Below are 17,579 nucleotides of genomic sequence, written 5' to 3' on the forward strand. Positions count from 1 at the left end.
CCACCTGTTAATCAGCCACCTGCCCCTCCCCCACCACTGATTTTTTTTTTTTCCTTGTTTCCCTGCTGGACGCTATGTTCCAGTGGAACAAGGACCCCGTCTGTTTTATCAACCGTTGTACTTGCCATTCCCAGCTCAGAGTCTGGCACGTAACAGGTGCCCTATAAATATTTGTCTTTGCTTATTTTAATAAAAAGAAAATTCTACCAAACACCTTATTCTGCTTTTTACAAATATTGACAATATATCTTGGAACTCTTCCCATATCAGAATGTAGAGCACTCTCTAACTTTTATTACAGAGGTTTCCCAACATGCATACAAAAATAGAATCTACTGTAATGAACTGCCACATACCTGTCACCCAACTTCAGCAATTAACTCATAGCCTTTCTCATTCTCTCTGCACTTCTCCCCAGGTTCTCCCTTCCTGTGTTATTCTGAAGCAGACCCCAGACATCAGATCATTTCATTTGTAAATATTTGTGTGTCTCTCGAGATAAGGACTTTTAAAAACATAATCACAATGCCATCACTGCACTTAATAAACATTAATTTAATATTGGGCTTACCTGGTGGCTCAGACGGTAAAGAATCCACCTGCAGTGCAGGAGACCCAGGTTTGATCCATGGGTCAAGAAGATCCCCTGGAGAAGGGAATGGCTACCCACTCTGGTATTCTTGCCTGGAGAATCCCATGGACAGAGGAACCTGGTGGGCTACAGTCCATGGTGTCACAGAGTCAGAAACAACTGAGCAACTAACACACACACAATTTAATGTCACCAAATGTAGGCAGTGTTCAAACTGTCTCACAAATATGCTTTGTTTATCTGAGTTTAGGGGTTGTTTGAACCAAGGCCCAGATGAAGTCGTCCTGCCCTTGGTTGCTTTGCCCTTGAGGTTTTCCTTAATCTGGGTTCCTCCTTCCTCTGTATCAGGTTTTGCCCCCCCTTGCAATTCATCGGTCCTAGAAGCTATGTCATCACTTCTGGATTTTGCTGACTGCATTTCCCCCTGTTGTTGTTTACCATGTTTCTCTGTCCTCTGTATTCCCTGTGAATTCATAGCTAATCCAGAATCTGCTCCAGAGCGTTGATCAGGTTTAAGTTCAATTTGTCTTGACGAGATTGCTTCAGGGTGCACTGTATCCTTCCACTGGGAAGTTTTTCTCTGGACATCTCTGTTGATGCTCTGTGCCCACAGCCATCCATTCAGTAGGGAATGCTGCATGATGACTTTCTACTTCTATCTTTCCTTCTTCAATTAGCAACTGGACTGTTTCTATAAAAAGAAACATCCCCTCATCAACTGTTGGTTACCTGGAGGTATGCTTTATATAGGACACGCAAGACAAATGCTTGATTCTTTCCCTTTATTTACTGGTTTCAGAATGATGAGTTGCCTATAAATATTTGAATGAACGAATGAATAATACATGTGTGGATGAATTGACAGGGGTTTGGGAATCAGGACTTCTTTCTGCCCTCAAGGGCACGGGTGTGGGCCACAGCCAAGAGCAGGGGTTCCACCTGGGGCCAGGGCCAGGTCCAGGTCCATGCAACCAGGGGCAGGTAACTCTTGCTACCTGTTGACCACCACAGTGATCCAAAGCTGCGTTACTAAAAATACAGCATCTGGGACCAGCCCGTGAGAGGCAGGAGCCAGGAGCACCTCTTTCTGGAAGAACTGAGAATGGTGTGTCAGGGGTACTTGTCCCAAAGGAGAGTCGTGGCAGGTTGGATGGGTGGCCTCAGGGGTCCCTTCCCGGCCACCGCTGACGCTGTCCCAGCCCTTCCGGGAGCCGGAGCAGCCGCCTGCCCGCTCACTGATGCCTTGCCCCTCCGTGTCCCCCCAGGTGCAAATGCAACCTGCACGCCAACCTGTGCTCCGTGCGCGACGGCAGCCTGCAGTGTGAGTGTGAGCACAACACCACAGGCCCCGACTGCGGCAAGTGCAAGAGGAGCTTCCGCACGCGGTCCTGGCGCGCCGGCTCCTACCTGCCGCTGCCCCACGGCTCCCCCAACGCGTGTGCGTACGCAGGCTGGCCACGGCACTCGGGCACCCCCCACCCCTCCCCACCTCAGACCAGCAAGGCCGTGGGCTCCTGCGGCCTTCAGCCTCAGGAGCTGTGGATCTCATCATGAACACGCATGCACACATGCTTGCACAAAGATGTGCACACAAACATGCGTGTGTGCACAGACACACATGTGCAAACACATGCACATATTTGCACAAAGGTGTGTGCACAAATATGCACACATGTACACACGCATGCGAATACACATGTGCACAGAGATTTGCACACACAAACCTGCATATGTGCATGCATAGACACATATGTGAACAGCATGCACACACTTGCACAAAGGTGTGTGCATAAACATGCATGCACAGACATGTGTGAGTGCATGCACACACACTCGCACAAAGATTTGTACACATGAACATGCACACACACATGCACAGACTCACATGCACAAAGGTGTGCGCATACAAACGTACATGCATGCACACACATGGACACACACACAAACATGCACACGTGCATGCACAGATACATTTGTGAGCACATGCACAGATACTCACACAAAGGTGTGCACACAAACATGCATGCACTGACACGCATTTGTGATCACATGCATACACACTTGCACAAACAGGTACACTCTTTTTAACCAAGCTCCTAAGTGCCAGGCCTTGTCATCAAAGCCCTCCAGCATGCCTGCATCCTGCTGGGAACCTGAGATGAGCTGACTCAGCATCCTTCTCACTGACCTTCCCCTTCGTGACCCCCAGGCAGGAGAGAAGGCCCACAGGGAGTCAGGGAGGGGTGGGCGGGGACCCCTCCCTCCAGGCTGGCCGTGAGGAGCAGCACCATCCCTTGTAAATGTCCCAGTGTTTACGGGACATTTACAGGTGCCGCATGGCACCAAATGCTACCGAGTCCCCCCTCAGCCCTCCGGTGGCCCCCGGAAGTCAGTCTCCTGTTATCCCATTTTACAGAGGGGTCCTCCGAGGCCCAGGCCATGCACGGTCCACTCCTCTCTTGACTCAGTTCCAGAGTCCATCCTCAGGGTGTGCCCTCACACACCTGCCTCGTGAACACACTTTCCCCCCGCCATCAGCCCCCACTACAGTCACTGGGTGTCTCCTTGAAATTGAGTCCCAGGGAGCCCCCAGCTGTTGTGGATAAGGGCCCAAGCTGGTCCAGGGTGGGCTATCCCCAGCCAACTCCCGCCCCCCACCCAGTCGCTTGCTGACACTCGGTCAGTGCTTTGACAAGGAGGCTGCACTTGGTACTTTAGGTACAGCTTCTCTGCCCTCTGATTACCCCTCAGATGGTATTTTCATTATGATCCCACTCTCCAGATGAGCAAACTGAAGCCCAGCGACCCTCGGGGCCCTCCTAGTTAGCAGCAAGTTAAGCGCCAGCACTGGAGCCGGTGCCTAAGCCAGGCTGGGCTGCCGGGACTACTCGGCCCGCCCCTCCTGGGCACACTCTGGAGCCCTTCCATTGGCACCCCGCAACCGAGCGGTGAAAGCTTTATGTAACTCGAGGCTGATCAAAGCCGGAAGCCTCATGATGAGGCTGTGACAGTATGTCGTGTGTGTGTCGGGCACGGCTCTCGAGGCTTTGAAGGGTGACTTACCGGAGTCGCAGCCCCCATGCGGGCCTTCAAAGGCACAGAGAGTGCTCTGGGCAACCGTCCTGCCCCACCCGGAGGATGTCAACCCATCTTTGTTGCCAAAACCAGTTCTTGAGTTGCTGTCACCGCCCTCTGATTCGCAGGCTCACCTACCTTCAACTGTCCTGCTGCCTCCCCCCACCCCCTCTCTGGGCCCCATTCTCCTCCTAGAAGGATCTGTGAGATCCCCCGGCACCCACAGACTGACACCCTTACCCGCAGGTCATCCTGTGGGCCCCCAGGCTCATCCCCCCAGGCACCTCACTGTCCTGCCCCCAGAGTCACCGGGAGAGGCCCACACCCCAGCAAGCACCCTGGGGCTCCTCACGCCCCATCCTTTGTCAGGACCGCCTGGAGGGGACACTGTGGCCCCGGCTCCTTGCTCCTGAGACTGATGACTCCCACCCAGCTCAGACCGTGGCCTCGGGCGCCTGCAGCCCCAGAGCACAGATGCACACAGACAGAAAGGACCAGGTCAGAGTCAGGCCTCTGCCACTCAAAACTGTGAGGCCTCGGACAAGCCATCTCTCCCTCTGAGCCTTTGTTCATTTGTAGAACCAGGACCCTAGAAGCCTGCCCTAGGGCTGTTGTGAACTATAGCCTGCCAGGCTCCTCTGTCCATGTCTGGAATTCTCCAGGCAAATGAATCCTGGAGTGGGTAGCCATTTCCTTCTCCAGGGAATCTTCACGGCTGGGGATCGAACTTAGGTCTCCTCCATTGCAGGATGGATTCTTTACAGGGAAACCCAAATTATAAAGTGCAAGTATTAGTTGCTCAGTTGTGTCCAACTTTTTGCTACCTCACTAGGCTCCTCTGTCCATGGGATTTCCCCAGGCAAGAATACTGGAGTAGGTTGCCATTCCCTTCTCCAGGGGATCTTCCAGGGATCGAACCTGGGTCACCTGCAGTGCAGGCAGATTCTTGACCATCTGAGCCACCAGAAAGCCCTGAGCCCTGAATGGCCCGGGTGGGGGCGGTGCTCAGCATGGGCCCACGTGCAGAAAGCCCTCAGCACGTGACAGCCACTGTGATCACCTTCCCGTCAGCCCCGCAGGCATCCCTGCGTGTCCCAGATGGGAGCAGGCACGGCAGCTTCCCCCTGTGGCAGCTTCCATCAGAGCCTCCAGTAAACCAGTCTGTCCCTGTGGCTGGGACCCTCATGTTCTCCGACACCCCATTGCCCCCCAGAGAATGACCTCCCGCCTCTTTGCCTTGCACTGGAGGACCTGAGAGTCTAAAGTCAGATGAGAAGGGTGCATGTGAGGCTCCCAGCAGAGGCTTATCAGCAGGTCCCCTGATGGGGTAAGTCACAGCTCCGAGACTCAATGGGCTCAGAGCAGCCCTTCCCTCGCAGGCACGGGTGAGGATATAGTGGAGAATCAGACCCAGTCCCTGCATGGTGAGGTGCCCTGCCCCCCTGATTTCCTGTCCCCAGCCCTGCCACCCCCTCCTTACTCTGCTGTGACCGCCCCTCTTTCCGCAGGTGCCGCCGCGGGCTCCGCCGTCGGCAGTAAGTACACTCTGGGGCCACCCATCTGGGGAAGGTGCCTGGGGCCCTTGGTGCCCGAGCCTCTCTGCACGTCCTGGAAAGAGCAGGAGAGGAAAGACGGGACTTTCCTGTCCTTCCCTCCCCAGGTCCACCCCCTCCTCCGATCCATTTGCTTCTGCGCCCTCCTTCCTTCCTTCCTGTCTCACAAGCCCTTCCCTCCAGCTTCTTGACTGGTGCTGCTTTGGAAAGATCCCCTTGTCCCACCCCCACCGGGAACCCCCACTTCTCCCACTCCTGCCAGCCAAGAATGGGGGTCACCTTCCTTGACCGGTGGCAGAAGCCACCCCAGTCTGATCACGGGGTTTGGCCTCCCTCTGGGCAGTCCACAGCTATCACCATGGCAGCTGCTTGCCTGTGGGGAGTCTGGGCGAGGTGAACCAGGATCCCAGATGCAGGGAGGCTGGGGGAGGTGACCCAGACCCCCATGTGTCCAGGTCAGCTCAGGCCCCAGAGCAGTCAGACTGTCTAAAGGAGGGTCCGGGCGTCCCAGAGATTCAACAGGGAATGTGAGGGAGGGTGGGAGGGGGTGACTGACTGACTATTGTTAAATCATCATCAAACATGCACAGTGCCGGGCATCAGCTAAGCAGGATCCTCATACTATCTCATTCCATCCTTGCAATCAGCACCCCCAGGTGGGTATTGCCATCTGCTCTCAGATTCAGCAGGAGAGAACTTGCCAGAGTCAAACAGCCAGCCAGCGGCAGACCCCAAATCTCAGGCTTCCAGGGGCACCATCCCACCCCCCCGCCATGGCTCTTTGGGGCCAAACTCAACCCCCATGGGACACCAGTGGGCAGAGAGGGGCCAGAGGAAGCTGGATTTAGAGGGGACCCTGGTCCCCCCCAGTGGAATAGTAAGCTGTTCGTCTGCCTTGGCCCCCCGCCACTGACCCCCACCCGTACCCTCTCTCGCTTTTCTCATCTCTCACCAGGCATCAGCAGGTCCCGGAAAGACCGTGTCCCCAAAGTCCCTGTGGCCACTGCGGCCATTAGGGGGGACCCCGCCACTCCTACCCCCCCAGCATCCACTGCCTGGGCCCCCGGGGCCCCCAGCACCCTACAGCCCACAGGTGGGTGCCCAGCTGCCCTGCCCTTCCCCACTTCTTGCCCCGAGTCCCTGCCCTTCTCTGCAATGTGGGGGTATCAGCTCTGGGGAGGGCAGGGGCTTGGCTTTTAGAGTAGGGGATGCTAGATCCACAGTCGCGAGAACACGGCACCTGGAGGCCTCCAGGCTGTCTGGACCTCCTGTCGCTGGGGTCCAGCCGGGGCGCCCAGAGCTTGCAGCAAGCCCCTGGGCCCTCTTCCTCCTGTGCCCCCCTCCCTAGGCACTACTCAGCGTCACCCAGAGAGCCCAGGGAGCCAGCCCAGGCCCTGCCCCTACAGCCATGCCAGCCCCCTGGCCCTGCCCCTGGCGGCTGACCCCTAGGAGATAGACAGGGCAGGGCTAGCTGAGCAAACAGACTCCTCAAATCAGCAGGGTGGAGGGGATTGCTGCCTTGAGCTGCACAACCTCTGAGCTGGGCTTTTAGACTGTGGACTGCTGGGCCTTTGGGGGCGCAGAGTGCGGGGCAGGGCCAAGCCAGGGGTGTGTGGGAGGCTTGGGTGCTGGGGTGGCCCTCTGGTCTCCCTGGGGGAGTCCAGCCAAATCCTGCCTTCTGGGAGTGCCAGGAGTTGAAAGGACTCACCCTCCCCCAAGGGTAACAGGGAGATGTGGTCAAGGTCCCTGGTTCCATCGTCCAGGGTGGGGTGTCCCCACTGTGCGCCCCCACCCTGTCCCACCCCCCCTGCAATGAGGAGATGGCAAGGTGGGGGTCTCCTTACTCCTCGGGCAGTGCCATGACCCTTCCTTTCTCTTATGTTCACGGACCCCTGAGGGGGTGGCATTTAGAGTGGGCAGAAGCCCCTCTGTCAGCGGGGAGGGGCCCCCGACTCTCTGGCCTCAGCTTATTGTGGGGGATGGGGTTCAGCCCTCTCCCAGCCGCGGGCAAGTGCCCGCGCCCAGCTCCTCCACGGGACCAGAGGCTGACACACCACATGTCTTTTCTTTCTGTCCCCCTCCCTTCTCCACCGGAGGCATTTGCCCGGGTGGGGCGGGGGAAGGGGCCTGCTGGGAGATCCGAGGGTTTCAGGCTGGCCTCCTGGCCCAGGAATCTCTTTGGGTGGAGCCCAGGCTCCGGATGTAAGTTGGGCCAGCCTCCTGAGACTTCGCACTTTTTTTTCTTCTGCTGAGTCTGTGATGGACAGACAGGACCAAAAATGGTCGTGGTGGGTGCCATGTCTGCCTGCAGGTGGTGATCTCTCTGGGTGGGAGGCCAGACACACACACGCACACGCACACTGAGGAACCCGGACTCCATCTTTGGAGCTGCTTCTGACGCGGGACACGGGGTACCAACTGCAAAGCTAGGAATTAAGGAGAGCGTCAGTCAGGCCGGTGACCTGGATGAGGGGAGGTGTGAATCGTGAGGGTCCCCAGGACTCTGGTGGAAGAAGGAGGCACCCCTCCCACCCTTCCCTCCCTGGACTGTTGGACATCCAGAAATGTCAGGGTCCTCTTTGCCTCTTGAGCCCAGGGCTAGGCTGGAAGCCCAGTCCCGAGCAGCCCATGGCTTAGGGGTCATCAGTCCTCTCTAGGACCTGAAGCCCATGCCTGGGCCCCCATGATGCCCCCCACCCCCTGCCACTGATAATGACATTCACTGTGGCGGGTGGAGACTGGGTGCCTCCCGGGCTAGGGCTTGTAGTGGATTCCTGGTTCGCAGCCCTGAGAATGAGGACTGGGATTTTCCTAGTCCCCCCAGGTGAGGATATTAACGGTTAGGAAGCAGCAGCTGGGTTTTTATGCTATGTAAATGATCCCTCAATAAAGCTGTTTTCAAAAGAAAGACGTAGTTGCTCAAGGAAACAAGACAGGTCCTGACCTCGGGGCTCACTGACCCCTGACGCTTCCTGCCCGCTCAGCTGCCCAAAGCCACCGTCCTGAGACCTTGGGGAGCTGTGAGGTGGTGCTGCCTTTAAGGCCAAGTTTGCACAGCTCCCCAGTTTTGAAGGAACAGACGGGCATCCATCTGGCCTTGGCAAGCAACACGAGTCACTCTGAGAAGGCTCTGCCGGCACACCTGAGTGCATCCCTGGAAAGTCCAGTCTCCCCACCCCCAGGCCGCCAGAAAGGTCCTGATTCTCTCCAGGTGCCTCCCAACAGGTGCTTCGGGCTCTTTGGCCCGAGTCCAGCTGGGCCTGTGGACCACTGGCCCGCATGTCTCTCCCTGCTGTCAAGCTGTCCTGAGGGCGGGGGCTGCCGGCAGAGAGGCTGTTCAAGACCACTAACCCTGTCCCTAGCGTGGCTGTGGTGGGGTGGCGGGAGCGAGCCTGCAAAGCACCATGCCTTCAGGGCGGGTTTATCGCAGCCCTAATTAAGCCCTTGCCAATTTGAGTCCCGAGGCCTCTTCTCATTGAACATCCCATAAATGTCAATTTCACATCCAGAGGCTCCCGGCTCCCAGCTGGAACATCCCCCGCACTTTTTAGCTGGTAGATTTTCTTTCTCTTTCTCCACCAACTGGCATCACGCGTAATCCCTTTAAGAAGCGGAAAATATCCGATTTCTCCCCTTGTCCCTCTGGGTTTGTCCTTTGAAATTCGGCGCAGAGTGATTCTTCAGTTTCTCGTCTTGCCAGCCCTGCCCACATTGCCTACTGTGGGTCCAGTTAGTCCCAGAGAAGGGCAGTGTGGCACTTGGGGGCTGACTCATATTGGGGTCCCTGGTTAAGATGGGCCCAATCTAGGGCTCAGGGAGGATGCTCCGGTCGCTGGATTGGGGTTGGACCGGAAGCTTTCAAGGACCTTCTCTGGGCATGTTTGGTGTCTTGGCCAGAACACACACATGCCCTTTACAGCCGTTGGCCAGAGACCCCGATACAGGACTCCATCTAACTCCAGCCTTCATTCAGAACGGAAGCCACGCAGGGAGGGAGCTCCAAGGATGAGGGATCCCACTGAAGAAAGGGCTGTCCAAAGTATGCAGATTCTCAGGCAGGGGTCCCTGTTCCATCCAGCATCCCTGCGCCCTTCACAGGCTGCCTTAGCATAGATGCTGCCTCTCCTATAGATTTGAACCCAGTTCCATTTGGCCGCTGTAGACAGAGCTGCTCCTTAGAGTGCTGCTTCTGTAAGGCGCCTGCAGGGGGTGATGCCTCAGGAGGTCCCCGGGACAGCCCCAGCCCCTCGCATGACTTGGTTTCTCCTCTTCTCTCCCCCAAGAGTGGAGCAGGCCATCCACCGCTGCCCCGCTCTGGGCAAGCGCCCCTTGGCCCCAGGTGTCTTCCAGTGCAGAAGGTATGGGGGAGGCGGGGTGGGTGCTCCTGAGACTCTGCAGTGGAGGGATCAGGGCCATGGGGTGGGAACCCCGGGTGGCAGGGGGCCCCCCGAGGGCGGAGGGGAGGGGCCTTGGAGCTCTACTCCGCACCCCCAACCCCAGCTACTTAGCCAGTGTGACGTCATCACACCCGACCCCTGGCAGTCCTGCACCCCAACCCCCGAGGGCTCCCAAGCCCAGTGGAGACCCTGTCCTGAGAACAATAATGCCCTGGGGCTCAAGAGTCAGAGAGGGCTTCCTGCAGGGGCTTGGCTCCTGAGTCGGGAAGATCCGCTGGAGGAGGGCATGGCAACCCACTCCAGTATTCTTGCCTGGAGAACCCCATGGACAGAGGAGCCTGGTGGGGCTACAGTCCATGAAGTCGCTTCTAGGGGAAGGGGGATGGTAGCCTTCCAGGTGGCAGGACCAGCTGCGGCAAAAGCTCGGCGGTGGGATGCCAGGGAGCGGTGGCTTCCCCAAGCGGGACCTGGGGAGGGCTTGGGGGGTCGCGCTGAGACCAAGCCCAGAGCCTCATTCTCCCATTGCATTGGAAAGAAACTGGTGTGGGCTCGAGGGCTCGTTTGCACTTAGAGTGGACACACCCAGGAAGCACACAGGGTCTGCCTGAGTCTCCACGATGGGACGCTGTCCCTGGTCCCCGCTCACTGTTCCCTGGACGGTAGGACCTGATGCCTGGCTCCGGCGGCAACCCCTCCCGCACCTCCAGTTCCCTCCCGCCGGCTGTGAATGGTGAGCAGGGCTTTGCGCGCCCCCTGCTGGTGAGTGGTTCCGGAGGTAGACACAACTGGGGAGGGTCTGCGGTTCCCCGCAACCTGGAAATCTGAGTCCGGGGTCGTCCTTCCGGCGATGGGGAGCCGGCTGGAGCAATCACTTCTTGGCCCTGGGCCGACTGGGGCACCACGGCCTCCCAGGGAGAAGCCGAAGGGACCGTGGAATGCTTCCCCACAAATAAAGGGCTGGGGTTCTGGGCAGTCTGTGCTGCTGGCTAGATGGCTCCGGCCAGTGGAAGGCAAAGGAGTCGCCCTGCCTGGAGCAGGGAGCTTGCTTCAGAAAGGAAGTGCTCAGTCGCTCAGTCATGTCTGAGCGACCCCATGGACTGTAGCCCGCCAGGCTCCTCTGTCCATGGGATTCTCCAGGCAAGAATACTGGAGTGGGTTGCCATTTCCTCCTCCAGGGGATCTTCCCGGCCCAGGAATTGAATCTGCATCTCTTGCTTTTCCTAGATTGGCAGGCAGGTTCTTCACCACTGAACCACTGGGAAAGGAAGGGAGATGCCCAAATCTTGCATGCCAGGTTCACACTCTGGACTTGACCCTCACAGAAGTCCGGAGAGGAGCAATAGTTCAGGGTGTCCAAAGTGGTGTTTTTCAACCACTCAACGAACCGTCCAGCTTCAGCAAAATGTTTAGCATAGAGATGTCAGAGAATAACGTGGGAGGATTAATCCAGCCGAATTGATGGTAGGTGGTCTCCGAGGGGGGACCAAGGGCACGCCGGGTTCTGCATGCCACTGGCTGTGCTGTGTCATATCAGATCTGAGCAGGTGACAGAGTTGCTCCAGAGCTCTTCCAGGGCACCCTGGGAGCCTCTACTGGGCTTTATCTGGGCAAAGACAGCCGCCCTGGGCAGCTGGGCCACGGCTGACGAAAGAGCTTGTTTCTCATCTCTCCAAGCTGCGGGCACCTCCACTGTTGCCCCCGCCCCCACCCCTGCCAAGGCCTCCAAACTTTTCCAGCTCAGGCCCAAATCTCCTCAAGTGATGCCTGTTGAAGAATTCGAAGGTAAGAGGAAGGCCCTGGGGTGGATCAGCCCTCCTCCAGCATTTCTCTCCCTACCTCCACTGGAAAAAAAAAAGTGCCAGATGAGGACCAGTGATGCCCGGCTCAGAAAACCCTCCCAGAGTAGCTGGGTCACGGTGAGATGGAGCCTTTCTCCCCTCCGGTCCTCCCTCCCCAAGGGAGCTGGGGGCAGGCAGGAGTCAGAAACACAGTGGGCAGGCACAGGGCAGGCAGAACAGCTGCCAGAAATAGCCTGTCCTGGCTCCCCTGGGAGGTGTGGCCCAGGGGCTCATCTTGGTGGAAGCAAGATTGGGGACACGGGGTCACCAACAGCGCTCCTTGGACACCTGGAGGCTGTCTCACCTTCTCACTGTCCCTGGAGGGACGTGACGGGAACAGGAGGCCATGGGGCGGGAATGCCACCCAACTCCTCCTGGGCACAGCACAGAGCTTCTTTTCTCCGAGGCCTCCCGTGTCCTTGGCCCTGACGCCTGGTCAGCCCTCCCCCTGCCGTCACAAAGGGAAGAGTGGCTCCCCTAGAGACACACAGACAGTGTCCCACAGAGGGCACCCTTCCTTGTTCAAGGGGGTGCTGCACCCCAGGAGGGGGTGCCAAGGGACGGCCCCCATCTGTGGCAGGGAAGGTGACCCTCCTCACCAAACTCTGCCCCCTCGATGACATCATGGGAGCCACCTCCAATCCCTGGGGGCCTCGCCTCTAGGGGTCACAGGTGGCTCCAGTGAGTCAGAGGCTGGGCCGGGGCTGGCCTTGGAGGCCAAGGCGAGACTCTCGGGGCACAAGCCTTAAGGCAGCATCCGCTGTCAGGGTCATGCCAGAGCAGGCGGCCTGCTGCCAAGCACATCTGCAGAACAGCTCAGGCTAATGGGAAGGGGTCCTGAAGGTGGCTATTTCCTTCGAAGCATCTTCCAAAGCAGCACGGGGAGGAAGTTCCTGGTCCTTTCCACCTCTGGCGTACATGCATGCGTCTACCCTTCACTGAATCACTGGGATAGCGTGGTGAACGCCATGTACCCAGGCACCGCCCTCCCTGAGCTCACCAGCTGGTGGCATGACCCATCCGCCCTGCATGGATCATTTCTAATCACCCAGCATCCCTCCGGAGAGCGCTTCACCCTGGTACCCAGCCAGGGCTTTACCCAGCCAGGGCTTTAGCACGTGCTCTCCCTGCTGCCCTGCCCACGGGGCCAGGTGGGAATTTGTGGGCCGGGCCCATGCTAGTTCTCATTCGGGTTCAAAGCCAGCAAGACCATCTCTCCCCAAATGGTACAGGAGCGTTGGAGGCCCGGGGCACCTTCCTGTGACAGGTCCTCCCCGCCCCCGCCTCAGTTTCCCTGACTGCATGGGGGAGGGGCGCAGGAAGGCACCGTCTCCATTTGCCCTCTGACCCTTGGTGTTTCTCATGCCCTGCCGGCCCAGACTGCGAGTGCTACGGCCACTCCAACCGCTGCAGCTACATCGACTTCCTGAACGTGGTGACATGCGTCAGCTGCAAGCACAACACACGGGGCCAGCACTGCCAGCACTGCCGTCTGGGCTACTACCGAAACGGCTCTGCGGAGCTGGACGACGAGAACGTGTGCATCGGTGAGCCCTCGGCTGGCATGTGGGGGGCACGGGGGCGCAGGGCACCAGAGCAGCGTTAGATGGAGTCTGGAGACCCCTGCATTGAAACCCCCGGGGAGCCTGGTGGTGGTCATTGTTGTCCAGGCTCTCAGTCCTGTCTGACTCTTTGCGACCCCACGGACTGCAGTACACCAGGCTTCTCTGTCCTTCATTAACCCCTGGAGTTTGCTCAAACTCATGTCCATTGAGTTGGCAATGCCATCTAACCATCTCATCCTCTGTCAGTCCCTTCTCCTCCCGCCTTCAATCTTTGCAAGCGTCAGGGCCTTTTCCAATGAGCTGGCTCTTCACATCAGGTGGCCAAAGAACTGGCACTTCAGCTTCAGCATCAGTCCCTCCAGTGAATATTCAGTGTTGATCCGGGAAAATTCCAGTTCCAGGGCCCACTCCAGCTGGGTATCTCTAAAGGCAGAAGCCTCCAGAATCTGCTCTATTGATAAGCTCCCCATGTGGGTCTCCCCGCAGGCACTGGAGTTTCAGAACCGCGCGTTCGAGCCAAAGACAGGGCCTAGGGCTTGCCTGGCTGTGCGGTGCTGGTGGTTTAGTCCCCAAGTTGTGCTTGACTCTTGCGACCCTGTGGACCGGAGCCCACCAGGCTCCTCTGTCCACGGGATTTCTCAGGCAATACTGGAGTGGGTTGCCATTTTCTCCTCCAGGAGGATCTTCCGAAGCCAGGCTATGTGCGTTTCAGCAATTCTCTTCCCCTCTCTGGGCCTGTTTCCCTGTTAGTAAAGTGGGAGATGGATCAGATCAAGGGTTTTCCAACCCTTCTTGGGGAACTGATGCTTTTCTTCAAATGAATTTTCTCTTGTGCTTTATAAGCCCTCCACCCCCCAGTGAGCAAATGGTCTGCTTTCTTTACCCTCTGCACCAGGCCTGGCTTTTGCAGTAAAGAAGGAAATAAATCTACAAGGAGCCAGGCCCAGGGCCTGGGCCCAGGCAGGGGCAGGCCAACCCCAAAAGTGGGCCCCATGGCCTGCAACCGGCGCCCACGAGACTGGAACGCTGTCTCCTGTAGAGGCCAGTTCTCAGCTCGGGGATGCCCAGCGCCCTGGGGAACCGCACTGCCCGTGCCCCGCCCAGCAGGCCGGCCCAAAGCTGCAGCTGTCAGTCTGAATTATGGCAGCGGCCTTCAGATAATTCCATCAGCTCTCAAGTGATCCCAAGGGAACCGTGCAGCCCATGAGCAGTCGCGGGGGACGGGGAGGGGCCTCTGGATCCGCTTAGAGGAGGTCCTCCCCGCCCCCAGCACCTCCTTTTTCCTTGCCTGTCTGCCTCCACCCCCGGCCCAGCACTAGGCGACAAGGACACCCCGCGTGGGGGCGTTTGCCTCCCCCAGGGGGCAGAGGCCCCAGGAAACAGACTGGGAAGGGGCAGGGTGAGGCTGGAGGCCCTGGAGGAGAGCTGTGGATGCCCGCTACACCTGCCCGTCACACAGCCCGCGGGTCAGATGTCAGGTGGCCTCGATGAGGCCCCGCCCACCTGTCAGTCACCACTCTTCGAAGCTGGGGTGGATCAGCGCCAGCCCCAGTTACAGAAGCGGGGGAGACGGGCCCAGAGAGCGGAAAGGGCTGGCCCAGGCCACATAGCGCCAGGGCCACAAAGAGGGAAAGGGGCTGCCTGGATGGGAGGAATTGCCGTCTTCCCTCGCGATCTGGACACCCCAGGCAGCCTCACCCCACCGTCCAGCCGCAGATGCAGAGATACGATGGGGAGGGTGGCGGGGTCTGGCGAGGTGGGTCCGTGCGGACAGCGCCCACAAGTCACCCTGATCACTCGCCGTGCGACTGTCGGTCCAGAGTGTAACTGCAACCAGATCGGCTCCGTGCACGACCGGTGCAACGAGACCGGCTTCTGCGAGTGCCGCGAGGGCGCGGCGGGGCCCAAGTGCGACGACTGCCTCCCCACGCACTACTGGCGCCAGGGCTGCTACCGTGAGTGCGCGCCGGCCCGTGGGAGGACCCGGGGCTGTGGGGCCCGGGGCGGGGCCTGAAACTGCGGGGCGGGGCCAGTAGGTGGGTGGGGCCTGATGCTGCGGGCGGGGCCAGTGGCTGGGCGGGGGCCTGATGCTGCCGGGGCCTGTAGGTGGGTGGGGCCTGATGCTTTGAGGCGGGGCCAGTAGGTGGGTTGGGCCTGATGCTGTGGAGGGCCGTGGGTGGGCGGGGCCTGATGTTGTCAAAGGCGGGGTCTGGGTGGTGGGCGGGGCCTGATGGAAGAGAGGCTGTCCAAGAAAGTGATGGGCTGGCGGAGACCCGATGTTAGCCACGGGAAGAGGGTGGAAGGGCGCCCCAGGTACTTGGACCGGCACCTGCTAAGCACTGGATGCGGGAGAGCAGGTGCGTCTGAAGAACCACCAAGGCCAGTGCCCGGCGGCAGGGTCGGGGAGGGCAGGGAGGCAGGGGCCAGGGCTCCGCCCTTGAAACCATGACCGCAGGGACGGCTCGCACCAAGTCCGCCCTGAGCCTCCAACACCGCCCGGTCCCGGCCGCTCCCCCAGGATTCGCACGTCCCAGTCGCAGAAGCTCCAGCAAGGGTGGTGATGGTAGGTTCGGGGTGGACCAGACCGCCGCCCGCCTTAACCGCCCCTCCGCCCCGCAGCCAACGTGTGCGACGACGACCAGCTGCTGTGCCAGAACGGGGGCACCTGCGTGCAGAACCAGCGCTGCGCCTGCCCGCGCGGCTACACCGGCGCGCGCTGCGAGCAGCCCCGCTGCGACCCCGCCGACGCCGAGGGCGGCCTGGACTGCGACCGCGCGCCGGGGGCTGCCCCGCGCCCCGCCACCCTGCTCGGCTGCCTGCTGTTGCTGGGGCTGGCCGCCCGCCTGGACTGCTGAGCCCCGCGGAGGGCACCCCGGGCAGGGTGGGGGCCAGTCCGCGCGCCCTGCCGCGCCCTGCGCCCCTCGCCCGGAGAGCCGGGGGGCCCCGGGGGCCGGCGTCCGAGGCCTGGCGGTGAGAAGGGTGCGGCCTGAGCTGCTCCCAGGTGCTACTCAGCAGAGTCCTCCCGCCCCGTCCCCGCCCCCCCCCCCCCCCCAGTGGCACTTACCCTCGACCCTGCACTGCAGCGGGGGACGCTGTGGGGTCCTGGCCCCAGCGGCCTGCGATTTTGGTCTTAGTTTTTCTTTTATATCACCCACCGCCCCTTTCCTTTTTTTTTTTTTTTTTTGCCGGCGGTGAGACAGAGGGTGGGGAGAAACGCTGATCACCCCACACCCTCAGATTCTGCCTCCTGCCACACACACGACTGTTGCAAACACCCCCAACGCCTGTCCCTGGCTCACCACCAGCCAGCGGACCCAAAGTCCAGTTGCCTACAACTCTAGTTGCTGAAGATTCTCTTTTCTGGTCTTGGTTTTCCTTTGCAACCCACCAGACCCCAGGCCTTTCCAGAGGTCTGGTGACCAAGGAGTTCACTGTCTGGGGGAACGCAGTTAGGACAGAGGGTTGGGAGGGCCGGACACTTCCTTTTGTAGAGAACTATTTTTGTTTGTATTAACTGCCCCTATGAAGGAGGGACCGGGCTGGGATGTTGGTCACCATGGTGGGTGGTTGATGGTGTATAATCTGACAGTAAAGAATCTGCTCACTGCTGCCTCCAGGGCCTGTGTTCTTTCTGCTCTTTTTTTACCCAGCAAGTGTGGAGGTGAAAGGGGAACCCACAGAAAAGCCTTAAAGAAACGACTTCACTCTCAAGGCCTGTCCCTTCCCCAGGCCCCTCTGTGAATGACAGGCAGGCGTGGCCAGCAGAGCTGTCTCACTATGTGGCCAGGCCTGGCCCTGCAGTGACCTCCGATGTTCCCCAAACTTGGGAGGTTGTCTCCCTCCTTTCCCTAAAAAGAAAAAAAATCCAAAGTGTATTGGCACTTTTCCTTAACTGTCTTTAAATTTAAAAGCACATGGTAGACAGGGATTTGCTGAGAAGTCCCAGTGAAGGGACTGGCAGAGCGGGGAACAGGGCTGGACGCCGATGATTCTATTTATAAACCGGTGTCGGAGCAGGTTATCAGGCCCGCTGGACCCTCAGCTTCAGGCCCAGTGTCTGCAGCTGGGGCCGCGGCCTTCCGGCGCCCCCTGGTGGCCAGATTCCAAGACGGGCACAGGCTGAGGGAGGCGGAATGACAAAGACCCACAGCCCACAATCTTCCCCTTTCATCTCCCCTCTTTCCCTCCCGAGCATCAGTAACGGGATGGCCAAGGGGACCAGGGACAGCCTGGGAACTGTGAAAGGAAGCTCGGAAGAAAGGGGTCCCTCAGCTTAGCCCTGTGCTTCTGAGGTGCCTGTTGGTTTCTCTCTGGTCCTTGGGAGTTGGACTTCCCTGCTGTTTCTCAAGAAGGTCTGACTTTCCCTGGCCACCTGCTTACTTCCCAGCCGCCTCGGAAGATTCGCACCTGCAGTTACCCTCTGGCCGCAGCCGATCTTTCCAGGCTGGGACGTTTAACATAAAACTGTGTTCATTCCTCCTGCAAGTCCCCAGAGCAAAGCTCAGACGGAGTCTACCGAAGCTTGCCCTTGCAGATGACAAGAGATACAACACGACCAC

General features: G+C 59.1%; 1 protein-coding gene across 16 annotated transcripts in view; it reads left to right on the forward strand.

The window, feature by feature from the left end:
* The window catches only part of NTNG2 (netrin G2), a 73,505-nt gene extending 56,869 nt beyond the window's left edge, over positions 1 to 16,636 (forward strand). For 14 of the 16 annotated variants that reach the window (XM_070454855.1, XM_070454868.1, XM_070454863.1 and 11 more), the window contains 8 exons: positions 1,858 to 2,030; positions 5,176 to 5,202; positions 6,176 to 6,313; positions 9,504 to 9,578; positions 11,292 to 11,399; positions 12,835 to 13,002; positions 14,841 to 14,975; positions 15,640 to 16,636. In XM_070454855.1, coding sequence (XP_070310956.1) covers positions 1,858 to 2,030; positions 5,176 to 5,202; positions 6,176 to 6,313; positions 9,504 to 9,578; positions 11,292 to 11,399; positions 12,835 to 13,002; positions 14,841 to 14,975; positions 15,640 to 15,875 — 1,060 coding nt within the window. In that variant the 3' untranslated portion in view covers positions 15,876 to 16,636. The remainder of the gene's footprint in view (positions 1 to 1,857; positions 2,031 to 5,175; positions 5,203 to 6,175; positions 6,314 to 9,503; positions 9,579 to 11,291; positions 11,400 to 12,834; positions 13,003 to 14,840; positions 14,976 to 15,639) is intronic. The other 2 variants (XM_070454874.1, XM_070454877.1) reach the window with 2 other exon arrangements.
* Positions 16,637 to 17,579: the final 943 nt, after the last annotated feature.

The sequence above is a fragment of the Odocoileus virginianus genome, chromosome 2 (genome assembly GCF_023699985.2).
Source record: "Odocoileus virginianus isolate 20LAN1187 ecotype Illinois chromosome 2, Ovbor_1.2, whole genome shotgun sequence".
Classification (NCBI taxonomy): domain Eukaryota; kingdom Metazoa; phylum Chordata; class Mammalia; order Artiodactyla; family Cervidae; genus Odocoileus; species Odocoileus virginianus.